At 42.1% G+C, this 17,934-nt stretch overlaps 1 protein-coding gene across 4 annotated transcripts in view; it reads right to left on the bottom strand.

Annotated features, from left to right (window-relative positions):
- The window catches only part of LRBA (LPS responsive beige-like anchor protein), a 354,335-nt gene that overhangs the window by 273,424 nt on the left and 62,977 nt on the right, over positions 1–17,934 (bottom strand). For all 4 annotated transcript variants that reach the window (XM_083630908.1, XM_083630910.1, XM_083630909.1 and 1 more), the window contains exons 23-28: positions 7,895–8,905; positions 6,990–7,165; positions 4,733–4,886; positions 3,303–3,483; positions 1,750–1,880; positions 790–897 (exon numbers count right to left, since the gene is read on the bottom strand). In XM_083630908.1, the coding sequence (XP_083487034.1) occupies positions 790–897; positions 1,750–1,880; positions 3,303–3,483; positions 4,733–4,886; positions 6,990–7,165; positions 7,895–8,905 (1,761 nt within the window). The remainder of the gene's footprint in view (positions 1–789; positions 898–1,749; positions 1,881–3,302; positions 3,484–4,732; positions 4,887–6,989; positions 7,166–7,894; positions 8,906–17,934) is intronic.

The following is a 17,934-nucleotide window of genomic DNA, read 5'->3' as shown; positions in this document are numbered from 1 at the left end:
TCAAACCAAGTAATCTTTTTTTCTTTGCTATGATCATCTTATTAAAAATAAGATTTGATTGACAGAGACAACCTTGTGACATTGTTTTAACCCTTAACTGATGATCCAGGATAACCCATGAAACCTCATCATCTGAGCCTTTTATTATGATATTCAAGTCTAAATCAGCCCTTCATGAAATCCCTTAAAAAAATTAAATTCATGATAATTTATTCCTATAACTAAGTGCCCATCATATCCCCAGGTTGTTCAGTCTTCCACCTGGGAGACTGTTAAACAGGTTCATCCTCCCTCAGCAAGACTGTTCCACCCTTTTATCCAGGTCATATTATTGGGATCTGACCAGAAGGCTGATCCACACTCCCGTTTTTCCAAATGCTCCAACGATATAAAATGGTGTAGCGCTACAAGCAAGAACCAGCATTTACCCTGGAAGCAAATTTTGAGTCAAGTAATTTAACAATCTAGAATTGGGAATGGAGTATGGACAGATTACACATGCTATCCTCAAGAATAAGAACAATACACTGGAAAATTCACATTCCATGAACTAGGGAAAGGACACAGTATATATGAAGTTGAAACCACCTGCAGGGACAGCAGTTTATGGAAAACTTAAGCCTTTCATCCTGACCCCAAATTCTTGGTCTGCTATTCCCACAGAGTTTTATGATTCTCTTAGACACTCCATTAGATTTTAACACCACAGGAAACTGCATAAGGACATTGGCTCAGAAAATCAGGCTGTAAAAAAAGAACACAGTAAGTAGGAGAAAATTGCTAACTCACTATATCTCTGAATACCACTGCTCGCAGTCGGTTAATATCCATATCCTGTAGGAGTCTGTCAATATCCCTTATTGGAGAAATCCCTCCAGTCACAATATCAACTGGGCTCTGTTTAGAATAAAAGAGTTTGTATATTATTTTGTTTTGATAAGCACAAAGGATGGCCCAAAGCTACCATTTCCACAACATTACAAAACCACCATTACCGAGGGTCCCTCCAGACTTCCTTTTTAGTTGTGCAATCACGATTATTTGTGCTAACGAGGACAGTACTTGGGCTGGTCACATACAATCATGATTTCAATAGTTTGTGATTGCAAATGTTTCAAGGTGGACATGTTGCTTCGTTTCTAATTTGTTTATGTCTCACAACTTCCTTCTGTTATCCTGTAACTTTTTATACCACAAATATATTTTTTTTTGCGGGGGGTGTTGTTTTGTACTATAGAGCAAGACTGCCTTCTCCAGATGGCAATAATGCAATAACACTGGGAAAGAATTGCAGGACACCTAATAAAGTGGAATGATGTGTGGATGTTCCAGTATAAATCCACCACTAATGCACCATTACGGCATCAATGACATGTTGCAGAAACGCCCACAAAAAAATCCCATCAGTCTGGAGGGGCCCCTAGGGACTGGCGTTACACACAAATCAAGTACAACGACAGATACTCAAGATTGTACCAAATAAAGAAAACTGGGCAAGGAATCTAGAAACATTGAGGACAGATCTTTTGTTCTTTGCTCTCCCCCTTCACATCCCCCCTCCCAAGCAACTGCATTCGTAAGTTAAACAACTTGTATATACAACTTAAAATAAATGCTCATGTTATTCAAATGCCCTCTTTTTCTCTGTAATGACTACAGTGCCATAAGAAAGCTCCAGAGACTTATCCATCAGGTCACAGAGATAACAGTATCAACATCTGCCTACGTTTAATGTCAGAAGATACTTGCCTTTGCTCCAGACCTTCCTGCTGCTATCAGGCTTTGTACTGTTTTCTGACACTTAACATTTTCTCCGCTAGGCTTCATTAGTGCCTGTTGCTGCTGACATTCCAAGCAATTTCTGACTGCCACAGCACACACTGAAATGAAAGGATACATAGCAAGTCCAAAGTATAAACACTGCTGAATCTGCATGCCTACTGCTGCAGAAAGATAAGTTTCAATTTTTCCAGTACTAATATATAAACAAACCCTTTTTTGAGGGGGGGAAGAGAGAAGCTACAGCTCATAATGAGTACAGTTCTGTTTGCTTCTATTCAAAAATCCAAAAAAATTTAAGAAATATTACATTAAAAAATTCTGACATTGTTTTGTTACTTGTGGGGTGATGAAAAGTTTCACAAGGCTGTAAATTCACCTACATTGGGTTGGATCCAGACTTCCCCATAGGCCAGGCATGGCCAAACTTGGCCTCCAGAGGTTTTGGGACTACAACTCCCATCATCCCTAGCTAACAGGACCAGTGGTCAGGGATGATGGGAATTGTACTCCCAAAACATCTGGAGGGCCAGGTTTGGCCATGCCTCCCATAGACAGAGATCTGGTCACAGGATAACTCTTGCTAGAGGGCGGCAAAAAGCAATATCCCATTATCCCCCCCGCCCAGCAGCCTCCTGAAAAAACTGTAGAACATTGTGAGCAGCAAGCAGCATGGCAGACAGCAGAAGAAATGGGGGAAACCAGGAAAAACAATGTTCCTGCATTTTTCCTCCAACAGGAGCCTCTGGTGGCGCTCAGTCCCATTTACAAATTGAAGGAATCCTTCCATTCACAGAAGGGCAACTCTGGGTCCATCCAATATATGTTACTATATAATGATACTGTAAGGGTAGCATGAGATGTCTCTACTCTAAGCCAGTATCTCAAGAACTAGATTTAGGCATTTTTTACAATATCAGCTACACAATGAAAGTCAGGTTATTAGTTGCAAAATTAATCTAAGCCAGGTATATTAGTACAAAGGTTTAGGATCAAAGTTTATTCATCCTTATTTCTTTTGTTGTTGCTGTTAGATTGCTCCATTCTTAAAGATATCAGCCTCAAATGCATGCAAACTCTTAGGATGACTTAACTTCCACCTAAATTGTCCTTAGTCACAGGAAATGATCTGAAGGCAAACAAATGAAAGTTCAACCAATCTTACTTATGCTGGGGATAGCTCAGTTGGTAGAGCATGACTTTAATCTCAGGGTTGTGAATTCGAATCCCATGTTGGGCAAGTTTCCTGCATTGCAGGGGGCTGGACTAGATGACACTAGTGGTCCCTTCTTTTTGCCCAACATGGACTTGAGCCCATGATCCCAACCTTAAGAGTCTCATGCCTTCCGACTGAGCTATCCCTTCAGTCTAATTCTAGCCTTAAAAAAAATCTCATTATTCTTAGGAAGTTTTATATTATTTCATACTAAATCTGAGTCTACCTCAGGTAGCACTCAGAATGAGTTCTCATAAAAACCCTACTCAGCAAAATGTATTTTAATGCTTAGCAGTTATCTGCTTACCAAGCCGAAGACACTGTCGTAAAATTCCACCAGATGACATATTTTTCTCCGACTCAATTTCTGTAAATCCAAGGGAGCTTGCAAATATTAACACATCCACAAGGCTAATTAATCTTTGGAGGAATGCTACAGAAGCTTCTATGGATAGTCCTTGAGTTGGCTCAATGTTTTCCAATTCATGCTGCATAGTGGAACATTAAAGAACAGCTTTTACTTCTATGCATTAATTAGGCATCATCACTATTACTTGGGGTGTGTTGATATTGGAAGTGGCCTCTTGAAATTTCTCATGTCACTTGACCAGGAATCTAATAAGGTGGGGATATGAGGAGTGGATAAATCCAATTAACACAAGCTTGAAAACAACCACTTGTTTAGTCACTGACCCCCAGAGGATCAAGGCAGAATTATTTTAAAATGAAGAGTTCGTCCTTTACCTCAAGTGGAGGCCTGTCTTTTTTGGGGGTGGGGGGGTGAGGGGTAGGGGATGGGGGGGCTAGTAATCTGAATGTGGAGACAAAAGTAAGAAATAGGAAATTAAACACAATGGTTCAAATCATGACATTGGGAACACATGGTTTGCAATTTTGGTTTGAAAGGAAAGCGCAAGGCAAGCACCATTACATCCAACAGACACGGGTTTTCTGTTCGGATGTAATGGTAAATTATAGCTTGCCATGAAAGGAGCCAGCGAGATTCACTCTGATCTGAACTGTAGTTTAGCATTACATGTGAGCTAAGCCAAATGCACCCAACTTTCTCTGAAAAGATAGGGTAGAAATAAAGAGAGGCTCTTTCCCAGGGATGGCAGAACTATGCAAGCTACTAGCTTAGTCAGGGTTCCCAAACCTCTGGGACCTCCTAAGAGGTCCACTAGGGTAATTCTGAGGTGCCCCAAACCATCTCCCCTCTAAGGTATAGTCTCTGACCAAAGCAAAAATGGTTGTTGTAACAACAAAAGTAGCACTTTCACAAAAGGAGGGAAACATTGGGGTGGGGGTGGGGGTGGGGGGGACAGGCCACCAATTACTGGCTGGTACTCCAGACCAAAATTCCTTCCTTGAACAGACATGAGCACCCAACAGCTGTGCAGACAGTAAGCAGCACCAGAACACTAAGCAAAAGAGTGAAGGGCAGCAGTGAAGGCATAGCAGCAAATTGGCAGGGTGGTGGTGGTACTGACCACTAAATAGGTTAAAATTGGACCAGATGGAGATGATCTTACTAAGCCATCTTGTCCAGTACCATAGAGGAGTAGATTGCAGTCAACACCACACAGCCAGGTTGCCCTGTGCTGCTCCACAGACCAGCTCCCCTTCCTCATTCTTAGCTCAGTCTGAACATAGCAGTCAGTGTACTATAATTCAAAGCACATGGTGAAGCATCCTCCCACAAGTCACCACTTCTACATTAGAAAGTGAATTTCTTACGGTAGCAGATGTAGCAGCAGAAAGCAAAGGTAATATGCCACCACAAGCCATAATCATATTATCCATCACTTGAGAGATGAGATGAATTGTGTTATGTACAAAGATGACATTATCACTGCTATTGACGAAGTCCATCACAGTCTTGGCAGAGTGGCTGATCAAAATGAAAAACACAGTATAAAAATGCAGGATTCATGCAGTTTCGGTTGCACTTTTATGAAGTATTTATTTGTCATTATTTTTTAGTCATATACCGGCAGAAATCTATCCTATAGCCAGGAACTACACACCAGGATCCTAAACTGTCAATGCACCTTCTTCTTGACCTGAAAATGCCCTTTCCTTATGCTTCTAATCCTCTCCAGAACACAGACTGGCAACTGTGTCTAAGTGTGTGGTGAATAATTATTTATTATTATGAAGTCTGATTATCTACTGCAGCAAAAGACACTGTATAAATCATCAAAGAAGTTTCCCTTGAGATATAAACTAGATCTGAACTCAAGTCTCTTAAGAGGAAACTAGTATCTTACGAAGAACTCACAAACTTCCCTTTTTAAGCAAAAAAACGATTGTAAAGATATAAAACATTTTTTTAAAAAATCCTGTTTCAACAACTTAAACACATTAGCATTAGCATGGCATTGGCCTCTATCATCCCTTCCTCACAACACCTATATTGTATATTCTAGTACAAAAAAAACTACACATTTTATATCTTACCAAACATTGGCTTATATTTAAATAATGGGACAACAGACAAGGTGAGATTATACAATTATGCTCCCAGAGTCTATAGCACACAATTTCCCCCTTCCCAAATATTATAGATGGCACCATTTAAACAGCACCCTTCATGCAGCATGGGACAGATCCTGGGCTGACTCTGATCATCCTTGGAGTAACAGCTCAAACCAACATTCAATATTATTTTTAACAGAGCAAGGAAGAAAACAGCAGCAGCTTAAGTGCTACTATGTTCGATAAACTGTGGAGGGGGGAGTAGCATTAATCCTCAAACCCCCCCCCAAAAAAAACATGCTCACACCCACATCCTAAGTAATAGGATTCCTTTCTCCTTGCAAGACAGCTTGTGAAGTTGAAGTTCCTGCATTTACGAAGGTTGCATAGAAGGCAAAATTCAACTAAGCAAAGCACCTGCAGCACTGAGATGGGGTAATCTACACTTCAGAAGACTGTAATATGCACATTTATTTAAATATAATAAATTAAAAGTCAAGTGATCAATCAACTAATATCTGTTCACAGCCCACATGACTGGGACATGCATATAAATAAGAGTTTACTAATATTCTCTGCAGTTTTATTTTACAGTTTAACCATTCAAAATGTTAAAAAAAAAAAAGGAAAAGGACCACTGACAGTTAAGTCCAGTCACAAACGACTCTGGGGTTGCGGCGCTCATCTCACTTTACTGGCCGAGGGAGCCGACATTTGTCCACAGACAGTTCTTCCGGGTCATGTGGCCAGCATGACTAAGCCGCTTCTGGCGAAACCAGAGCAGCACACGGAAACACTGTTTACCTTCCCGCCAGAGCAGTACCTACCGTATTTTTCGCCCCATAGGGCGCACCGGACCATAGGGCGCACCTAGTTTTTAGACGGGAAAATCAATTAAAAAATCTCCCCCCCCCCGCCCCAAAGAGCAGCGTACAGGCTGCGCACAACCTCTCCCTGCCGGAGGGGTTGCGCGCAGCTATGACACAAGCCAAGGCAGCGAGCGGGATGGATCCCGCTCGCTGCTTTGGCTTCCTCTTTAGCCCCACGCAATCTCTCCCTGCTGGGAGAGGCCGCGTGGAGCTAAAGAAGCCATAGCCCCGTGCAGCCTCTCCCTGCTGGAGGGGTTGCGCGCGGCTATGGCACAAGCCTGCATTCTCTCCATAGGACGCACACACATTTCCCCTCAATTTTTGGAGGGGAAAAACTGCGTCCAATAGAGCGAAAAATACGGTATTTATCTACTTGCACCCAACCTTCCAATCGGCAAGCCCAAGGCTCAGTGGTTTACACCACAGCGCCACCCTCAGTCTGTCCTTCTGGCAAAACCAGAGCAGCGCACGGAAACACCGTTTACCTTCCCACCAAAGCAGTACCTATTTATCTACTTCCCATCAGCAAGCCCAAGGCTCAATGGTTTACACCACAGCGCCACCCACAGTCTGCCCTATTTCTATAATTAGCAGAGATCATTATGCTGAGGAATCTAATGCCTAAGATTTCAGAGAAAGCACATTACCTTCTCCACATCTGTACATCTGTTTCTATTGAAAACAGTAGGTCTGTGAGTAAGCGTTGATGCATTTGTGACCATCGGAATTCAGGAATACGAAACATGGTAGACCTAGAGTCCCTTCTCTGTCCATCTGAGGCAGCTCCTGTGCCTTGGCCTGCTGCATCTTGCTGTCTTGATGTCTATACAAATAAAATATATGTAAACATTATGTTAAAAGTTCAAATTGAAATACTCCAGAAGACCTCAGACCTAAAAAGTTTGTATAGCTCTAAAATGTAAAATTATGTCTAACTAATTCTACAAAGTGGGAACTACATTCAATAAGTCAAAAATGGCAACTAGTTTATAACGATTCTACACACTACAGAGCAATTGTACCACCATTTCTGCCAGCCAAGACAAGAATAAGCAGCAGCTGCTACACCTTACCACATAGGGTGAATATATTGCTGCTGACTGTGATCTCCCTCCTTTGAGGAAGTATGGTGTAGGATGATGGTTTTCCATTGGAAGATGTCTCTGCAGGAGGGAAGCACTTAAGTCCATCACTATTTAAATATTAAATCAGTAAGCATCACTGACCTGGATGCTAAAAGTATGATGAGAGAGTGATGCACATCTTACGCCAATTCTTGTTTAACTGATTAAAAATGATGTTATGTAGAGACTCTGACGTGACACTTTGTTCTCAATATTTGTAGCCAATAATCAAATTTATTTTTACAGCTCTATAGGAGTAGACCAACCCTTTTTCAGCTAAGTGTTGGTCATCATTATGAAATACATACCTACTAAGAAGAGAACTGTGGTCTTTTTTTAAAAAAAAGTTACGTAAATTGATCAAACACCTTTAAATCCTGCAATATATTTAACATTTTTAGATGAAGTAACTGAGGTACAGAACCTACCTCAGGGAGGGAATGAAGAGGTTGATTTACTTCCAGGCTAGTGCTGGACTTTAACTCTAATCTTTCAGTATCTGATGCCACACTGGAAACGTCAAGCTTTGCTATTTTCTTGTCTGAAACCACCACTGTTTCTGAAATATGTGGCTGCATATCATCTACCGTTGTTTTGGTTTGAAGGTTATCAGTATTGTGCTCATCTGCCTTCTGTGTAGTATCTGCATTTGGTTGAGCTTTCGTATCACTAATTTCAGAAGCACTGGTTTCTGGCAAAGCATCTGACCCTTGTCCTGTTTCCACAGATGCATCAGCAACTTTGGGTTCTAAAGCAACTGAAACTGGTTCTTCCAGTGTAGCAGTATTCTGCTGTACTGCTGGTGCTACCTGGCTTTCAGACAAGGTATGATCTTTACTGAGTTTAGGAGCACTTTCCTCTGAGGTAAAAGGTAGGCTGCTCTCCTCTTTTAAATCAACAAAATCTTCTTCCTCCTCCTCCTCCACTTCTGGTGTTAGTTTTTCTAATATTTCTGGGCTTTCAAGTGTGTCTCCTTCAACATTTTGTGAAGGGGATTGTGCAATGGCAGCTACTGTCTCTTCCTCATGATTTGCTTCAGTGGTTTCAGAAGCAGCTTCTGAATCTTGCTTTATTGCTTCAGCCTTTAGGGGAAGTTCCAAGCAAGGTGCTTTACTTAGATCAGGAGTTCTCCAACCATTTTCTCCTTCTGTTTGCTTTTCTTCATTCATTTCCGAGTTAGCTTGTTTTTCAAAATCAGGTGGTCTACCTTCAGCGTTCAGAGTACTGTTTTCTACTTTACCATTCCCAACATCATTGGCAGAAGTACCAGCTTCTTTTGTTTCCAGATGCTGCTGTCTTCCTGTAACTTCAGCCTCCCTGCTGGTTCCTGAGATACTTCTAATTAGAGTTGATGGACCAGCACCAGAGTCTTCATCTCCTTTTTCTTGATATTCCCTTAACATTTGAGAAAGGGTCTCCTTGTGTATTTCAAAAGTTACCTTTGAAAAGAATGATTTCAATTCTGTAAATGTTTAAAACTTATAACGTAGCCTACAAATTCTTTTATAAAGCCCCCCCCCCAAATGGATAGGTCTACAACTTTGCAGAGTGATCTTAGGTAAAGGTAAAGAGACCCCTGACCATTAGGTCCAGTCGTGGCCGACTCTGGGGTTGCGGCGCTCATCTCACTTTATTGGCCGAGGAAGCCAGCGTACAGCTTCCAGGTCATGTGGCCAGCATGATTAAGCCGCTTCTGGCGAACCAGAGCAGCGCACGGAAACGCCATTTACCTTCCCGCCAGAGCGGTACCTATTTATCTACTTGCACTTTGACGTTCTTTCGAACTGCTAGGTTGACAGGAGCAGGGACTGAGCAATGGGAGCTCACCCCGTTGCAGGGATTCGAACCGCCGACCTTCTGATCGGCAAGTCCTAGGCTCTGTGGTTTAACCCACAGGGCCACCCGCGTCCCAGAGTGATCTTAAATATATGTAATTATCACCACATAATGCAAGATAACCAACTGCTGACCCTTATAGTATTAATACAGATTGTATCATAAAATGTTATTGACTTTTTGATATTTTATTTACACAGAGTTTTAATCTAGAACCCATTTCAATATTCAAGACAACCTTTACACATAAACACAGTCATTTAAATTGCATACAGTCGTACCTTGGAAGTTGAACGGAATCCGTTCCGGAAGTCCATTTGACTTCCAAAACGTTCGGAAACCAAAGTGCAGTTTCCGATTAGCTGCAGGAACACTCACTTCCGGGTTTGCAGCATTCGGGAACCAAAACGTTCGAGTATCAAGGCGTTCCGGATCCAAAGTATGACTGTAGTTACAATCACATGGAAAGGGAGAACTGGGCTGCCCTGCCATTATATCTCAGCAAACCCACACTGCATACACACTAGAGATCACATAAACAACATGGAAACTGCCAGGTAGTATTCCATACTGTGGAACCCTGTACAATCCCTGTACAATCCGCAGGCTCCTTACTATAGATGTGATCTTAAACAATTGACACTATTTAGGTGGCCAAAGGAAGCCTTGTAAATCAGTCCACTAAAGTTAATAGCCTGCTGGAAGCTGGCAGAGAAATGCATTTCTGTGCTGGATACAGAGGAGAGGGCATCCTCGGGCATCCTATTTGGTTTCTTTATAGCAAAGGAGCAAAGAAGAGATGAGTAAGGTACAGAGGGTTGTTCTGGGCCACTCACTCACCAACATACAGTTACATGGCAAACCAGGCAAGTGACTACATTAAAGGCGGTTAAGGGACTTTAAATGATAACGACAGGCAACTCCCCATTTACACAGGGGTTACGTTCCAAAGCACCATGTGCAGCAGCGGATGTGTGTAAGCCCCCCCCCCTTGCGGTGCCAAAAACGGCACACACGTCAGCGATTGTGCGCAAATGGGGAGGTGCCTGTACATCGGGAATTGAACTCACTGAATTTCTCACAACAGAGGTATATACTGTAAGTGGATAACTTATTAAAATAGAAGAATTAGATGCTTGTACTCAGAATATACTAAAGCAGAAAGGTATTTTTCTTAAATTCAACCAAGCACACATGTATTTTTTTACGAATTTGTTATTTTTGTGCTATATATAACACTACAGTAACAATTCAGGTGACATGCTGGAGACATGATAATGTCAATGTAGTATGAATAATTCCCCTGAGAAAAATTTGAGTTATTCATATTGCATATTCAATCACCAACATCAGAGAAAATAGATGGGGTGAAAGTAAAGTAAAATCTCTTAGGTAGATACACACACCCCTGATTGAACATAAGGCAAAGGCTGTTTGTTAAACGAAAGCAAATCAGTATTTTGCTTCTAGTTCCTATCATGCATTCATACTCTTCCATTTAGTTCACTCTATCTTTTCTATGTCAGCAATATATTTTTCATTCATTCCGACAAAGGTGTGATGAGTTGAAAGATTTATAGCTCAGGTTTTTAAGATTCATTTCCCAAAGAGATGCCCTAAGCCCTGCAGAGTTTTTCCATCAGCTAACTTAGTATCTACAGCATTAAATATTCCCTTAGGCAAACTAGTCTCAGAACAGTAAGCTTTGTCAAGGATATTCATGGACACCTTTTCATTCAGTAACACATTACATATTCTTCACTTGGTGCTTATAAGAAAGAGCGTGCCTGCCTAGTGTACAGAATAATAAGAAGTAGCAGAAAAAGTGTCAGAATATTTTCTTTTTTATAAAACCACAAATTCCATTGCAAAATATATAGCATGTAAGATTCCCCCCTTCAGAATGCACTATACATAACAAAAGGATACAAAAAGAACAATAGTCCATCACTAATTAGATTAAAATCTGGCTTTGAGAGGTGTGTGTGCGCGCGCGCATGTACACACAGAGACACAAACATATATATTCATTTTTCAATTAAAAGCTCTCAAGACAGGATGTAGTTTACTAACTCATGATAAATTGGGGGGGGGGGGAGACCCAGATATTCTCAGATAGGCTGCCTTATACAAAGTCAGAACATTGGAATGTCTACCCTGACTTGTAGAGGTTCCACAAATCAACTTCTCCGACTTATTTCATTGCTTAGACTGTGAATCATCTTGTTATAATTTTGCCTGTCTATTTGCACACATGCAGTTTATAGTTAAAAAGTGACTGTTGTCTATGAGGCTCTTCTAGACATTCTTGGAGCTTCTGTAATGCAATGAACAGCTAAAGGAGAAGACACAAAAGGCTGATAGGATCTCAAGGGTCTGCTTGGGAAAGCCTCACTTGCTTGTGATCTTGGGCAAGAATAATAAGGGCTGGGAAATGCGTGGAATGTTGGGCAGGACAGAGCCCCTGGAAGTGATTCTTGAGAGCTCATATTCCCTGCCCTGCCATTTGAGATGCCAGGTATTCTACCCATGAACCATAGCTTGTTTCTTAGGGTTTACACTGATTGGCAGCAGCTCTCTGAGGTTTCAAGCCAGAGCCTTTTCCAGCCACACTCTGAGGTTCCAGGGGAGTGAACGAAGGACCATTTGTATGCAGAGCTTATGCTTTACCTATATTAAAATAGGGGTTCATAGTATGGTTAGTAAAGAACCTACATCAAGAATGGGGAAATGTGGCCCGGTCCAGATGTTGTTAACTCCCACCATTCCTGACTACTGGCCATGCTGACTGAGGTTCTTGGGAGTTGTAATCCAGTAATATCTAGAGGGCTGACATAAGCCACTGATGAAAAGGCTTGTGAAGTGCTCCACACACAGCTACTGGAAAGTTGACTTGAGTTGCCAGTAAACCTCCAAGGTCAAGTACCTTTAGTTTTCTCTATGAATTGCCACAGATACAAAATTTCAGAGAGTCATGTTTTTCCTGTATTTGCCCTAACAAACTCGTATTGTGGCATAAGCTTTCATGGACCAGCTTTCACCTCAAGTAGGTGCCCCTACTTCAGTAGGCTCTAGTTCACACAAAAAACTTCTGTCTTAACAAATCTTTAACAAGTTTTTAAACTTGCAGAAACAATCTAAAAGTTGTAATGTTAGCCAAGAGAGTTTCACATTTACCTGTATCTGGCCTTTTTATATCTCCCTCTAGATGTTTGCTACTGTGAAGCTGGTAATTCACAATTAATTACCAAATATTGCTTTAAATTAGCAAGCTAAAAGGCCATTCATTAATCTTCACCATCATTTGATGCCTAATCCATAGCCATTTGCAACATTTGGAAAGCTCCTCTATGCACTACTAGTTAAAGACAGTTGCAAGCTAATAAATACAACATTCCCTTCTGCCATTAATTTTAAGTTAATTTGACATTCAACATTCACTAATTGCTAGACATGAAGATTAGAATGCACTGTACAAAAAGGTTATGGTGACATATTCTGTATTAGAACTACAGTGCACATTGATCAAAAAGTAGCTATTTATTAAGATTTCACATTTGTTATTCCCCATATCTTATGCTTATATCGCATATATACAATGAGGTCAAGACTCAAGAAGAAAGGGAGGCTGGTTGTTCAGCCAAGCAACAGAACACCTTTTTTTGTATGTAACAAGGTTTACTGGAAATTAGCTCCTGTGCTGCTAAACTCCATCAATAAGCTATTCATAATTCCAGCAAATGTTGCTATTTTTTATCCTAATGAGAGCTTTATTGACTTGTTTTTCCACCCTCCTAGGAGCAACGCTAACAGTTCAGGCCTGGAAACTCTCTACACCATTCAGAAAACAAATCAACTTTGACTGGAGGCACCAATACCTGCTGATATCAATCCCAGGGAAATGAATCCGTCAAAGAGGAACAGAGGTACTGTACACACAAAAGCCTTTGCACATTCTGGCACCTTCCCCAGCATAACAAATCATTTGGCCCCCATACTGGCAAGCTTCTTACAACACAGATCAAAAGACTGTATTAAGTCCAAGCCATTTAGCTTAACTGTCAAAACACAAATGAAGTTACTTTTTTTATATTGCATTAAAATGTTTTAATTGACAAGATTAGCTATTATGACTCATACCATATTGTGACGTATTTAAGGTGTGAATTACATTGTTGGTGGGTAATATTTTTTCCAAGTGTTATAAAGCAAATCATGGCCCTCAGAAGCAAATGAGCCCATTTTAAGAAGACAGATAATTTCCCCACAGTCCTTCATATTTTCTTTGGTTGCATGTATGGGCAGCACATGCACAAGTTGTGTGTACTGGTGCACTGTGACCCTGTCATATGAACCATTGCCTTGTACTTCAACTTACCTATATGGGAAAGTCAGAACCCAGTTAAATATTGTTAATCCATCATGCCAAATGTTCCTAATATGTTCCTATTATTATACTATATTTACTGCTTTGCATAGGTTACTGTTTAGAAATTAAATCCCATAGTTATAGCACAGTACTATAACTAATTTTTAAAACTATGGTTTGAGGGCACACAGCAGCTTGGTTTCTACATCATAGTAAGCCAAACTCTGGTTTCCTGGAACTGTGCAAACTTGTGGTCTCCCATAGAGAAACTTTGCTCCTGCCCCTACCTTTTTTAGTGCCATGCCATGCTGAACTAAGCCAAGGTTTGCAAAGCCTCACAGGGCATGCAGAGCACCATGAACAGGACTTCATCAGTGCTGGCAATCAGCTGACTTGTTAGTTATTGCAAAGTCCAGTGCACAGCACTCTGCAAGATCCTACAATAAGCTGATCATCAGGTCTGGTGAAGTCCCATGCATAGATCATCAGGGACTGCAAAGCCAGGTGCTTGCACTAATTGCCAGGGCTTGCAAAGTCAGGTATGTAGTGCTTTGCGCATGGTGCCTGCAAGCCTTTCAGCCCACCTATGTCTTTATCTGCCCCACACCTGCTTTATATATGATATTAGGTGTAAGACTAGTGAGCAGGACTTGGCGAAAATGGTCTTGTGAGCCAAATGGAAAGGTCCAGTGGCTAGAGGTTCTGCACCACTGATCTACAGGATAAAGATTATATTGAAGCTTGAAAAGAAAGTAGAATAAACAGGTAAGGTAGATGAAAGGAAATGGGTGTTGGCTACTTGAAATACACAAGGGTTGTGGTGCTTCAAGTAAGAAATACAAAAGAAAGGTTTTGCAATCCACCTTGAGCACTTCAGTGGGAAAGCAGGGTGGAAATATATCTTTCTATATACATAAAAATATAAGGTTGTCATCACACCATAGCTTGTGTGGCCATCAACAAGCAGTCACACCAACTCCAACGTGACAACAGAATGGAAGGTAGGCAGGTGACTAAGCGAGCACTAAAGGTGGCAGGGGGGTCAAGCAAGCTGTTTAACAGAGATGGGGAAATACTTCAGAGAGTCATTTTGCCAAATAGCTCTCTATCTCCCCGCTCTTTTAAAAGGAGTTGGGGATTGGAGAGAGCTATGAGGGGACAGCGGTGAAGGGAGTAGGACAGGAGGTTTGGGTGACTTATGGGATAACAAGTGAGGGGATGGGTCAGGGGTAAAGGAAGGAGGGGCTGGGCAGGTGTGGGGAAGCAGGGTTTTTTAACAGGTTGATGAGCGGCTTAAATAAATGGGGAAGAAATAGCCATCAACAGTGAGACCATTAAGAAAACCTGATTCTGGTTGAGACTGGTCTGTCCTATTATCCAGGAACAAATCTGGCTTTTAGCCCTTGAAGAGGAATGCTCAGAACAAGCAGAAAGCTTGTTGTCATATGTCGCCATCTAGCTCTGTATTTTCTACTCTGATTGGCAACAACCACCAAGATTTCAGGTAGACATGTTTCATTTCACCTGCTACCTAGCAGGATTGAACCTGGGACCTGGCAACAAAGCATGTGCTCTATCCCATAGATTATGATCCTCTTTTGAAATTTTACGTTCCTCTCTCCTTTCCTCCCAATCCTGAATCCAATTCCTCAGCTTTGTTTTTTTGGTGCAAGCTGAGCAGCAGAAACATAGTGCCATCTTCCTTCAACACTGTGGCTCAGTTCAGAAGACAGCAATTAATTGCCTTCTGGAGTATCACTCGGGGTGGGGAATAGGTATGAGGCCCCATCACAACACTGTTGTATTTGAGCACAATTTCCTTTCCCCATAGTAGTGAATGGCAGTTATAGACAATTATAAAGGGACACAATAAAGAGGAAATCTAAATATGTTGCCAGACCCTGGCGATACCTGTCATTAGGAATTAAGCCTGCTCCTATTGGCAGAGGGCAAATCCTGGATTCAATTGCAAGCCAACTTGTGAACAAATCCTAGAATAGGAGCACATAATGTTGTGAACCAGATACATTTTCTACTAAATGTGTGGGCAAGGCCAATGTTCCTCAGTGCTCTTGATCCTATTCATCCAATATACCGTAATTTCATTTCACCATAAGAAAGAGTTAAATCTGGGTATAGAGGTTGTGTGTACTATTTATCCTTTAACAGATAAATTCATATGAGAAGATTTGTCTCAAACTTTTTGTTCATGTTCAATCAACTTAGAATTGCATCCAACAAAATCTTCGCGCTCATAGACCAACTTCTACAAGCACAATGGAATTTTTGCTCCCACCACCTGCACCAGTCCAAAATCTGCTCTGCAGGAGTAGGGGAATCTCATAGTGGATTTGAGGAGGGCATGGATAAAGAGAGGGAGGGGACATTCTGCTGTGCTGGCATGTGCAAGGATTTAGTTGGATACAACCTGATGTAAAGAAGCTTCCATATCAAGTGGTTCCTTACACTGACAGTTTTCTTTAAGATCTCGCATGCTCATATTTCCCTGCTGATTTGGGCTATGGTTCCTTGTTTCAGTTAATGAATTATTTTGTTTCCCCTTATTTCAGCTCACTCATTTATCAGGCAGGGTCCAGGCTTCTGCTCAGCTCATGCTGGAAGAAAGAGGGCAGGCTCCTATGCTTCTCAAAACTGCTGGAACTGCAATTCCACAGGTGTGTCTGGCACCTTCTTTGTATAGCTTTCATCATACACTGGAAAGGCTATTCTTCTGATATACCGTATTTTTCGCCCTATAGGACGCACCGTCCCATAAGGCGCACCTAGTTTTTTGGGGGGAAATAAAGGGGGAAAAAATATTCCCCCCCAGGCACGGGGCTGGGGAAGCCCAAGCTTCCCCCAACCCCAGCCCCCAAACAGGCAGCTCTCTGCAAGCCGTGGGAGCCCAGCGCTGGCTCCCGCTGCTTGCTGAGAGGTCCGCGAAGCCTGGACGCGCTGAGCTCAGCGCACAGGCAACTCTCCGCAAGCAGCGGGAGCACTCCCGCTGCTTGCAAAGAGGTCCGTGAAGCCTGGACGCGCTGAGCTCACCGTGCGCAGGCTTCAGCGTGCAGGCAACTCTCCGCAAGCAGCGGGAGTGCTCCCGCTGCTTGCAGAGAGGTCCGCAAAGCCTGGACGCGCTGAGCTCACCGCGCGCAGGCTTCAGCGTGCAGGCAACTCTCCGCAAGCAGCGGGAGCCCAGCGCCGGGCTCCGCTGCTTGTGGAGAGGTCCGCAAAGCCTGGACGCGCTGAGCTCAGCGCGCGCAGGCTTCAGCATGCAGTCAACTCTCTGCAAGCAGCGGGAGCCCAGCACTGGAGAGAGAGGTGCACGAAGCCTGGAGAGCGAGAGGGGTCGGTGCGCACTGACCCCTCTCGCTCTCCAGGCTTCAGCGAAAGCCTGCATTCGCCCCATAGGATGCACACACATTTCCCCTTCATTTTTGGAGGGGAAAAGGTGCATCCTATAGGGCGAAAAATAAATTGTTTTAAATTGTTTTTAAAGGATTTTAATACAGCACAATCACATCTTACGGACATTTAACTTGCACAATTTCAGTCATACATGGTTCAAGGCAGGCTGGCTGAAACTACACAAGTTAACCCCCTTGGGTATACACAATTTTCATGTATACATGGAACCCTTGGAATTGAAACCCAATGTAAGATGTGATCGTACTGTACTGATATTTTATGTAGTTGTAACACACCTTTACTCTAAAAAGTGAGTATGGACCTATGTAAATAAACAAAAGATGAAACCAAGAACAAACTCGTGATTTGTCTGGTGTGAGAGAAACCACAAGCCTGGACTTGGAAGTAATGGAATGTCAAATCATTGCTTAACCTCAGGTGGCACGATAACCAGAGGACCAGGAGAAGAATGCTTCAGCTCAGGAATCTGGATACTTTCCAGTTTGTGATAAGCCATGGTTTGCCTCACTATTATGATTGAACTGGTCCATTCACACAGATCAACATTAGGGTAACACAGAACTGCGTCATGTTATATGTGTCCTATGTGCATTGACAATACAGTAGGCAGTTGGAATAAAGAGATACTGGAGCAGCTGTTTAGAACTGCAGTGTTGTCCCCAATCTTCTATTATGTTTTTCCAATGTCTTAAATTTTGTCTCAAAGTTTAACCCAGGAGTAGCTTTCAAGGATGTAAGTTCTGTTCTTATCATTTTAAAAACTGAAGACACATAGGAAGATTAGTCCTGATACCTCTATCCCTCTAGTTATACCATGAGGAGGGTGGAAATCCC

The sequence above is a fragment of the Podarcis filfolensis genome (assembly GCF_964270895.1).
Source record: "Podarcis filfolensis genome assembly, chromosome: 9".
NCBI lineage: Eukaryota > Metazoa > Chordata > Lepidosauria > Squamata > Lacertidae > Podarcis > Podarcis filfolensis.
Note: the sequence above shows the minus strand (reverse complement) of the source record. Positions and strands in the feature narration are given on the sequence as shown.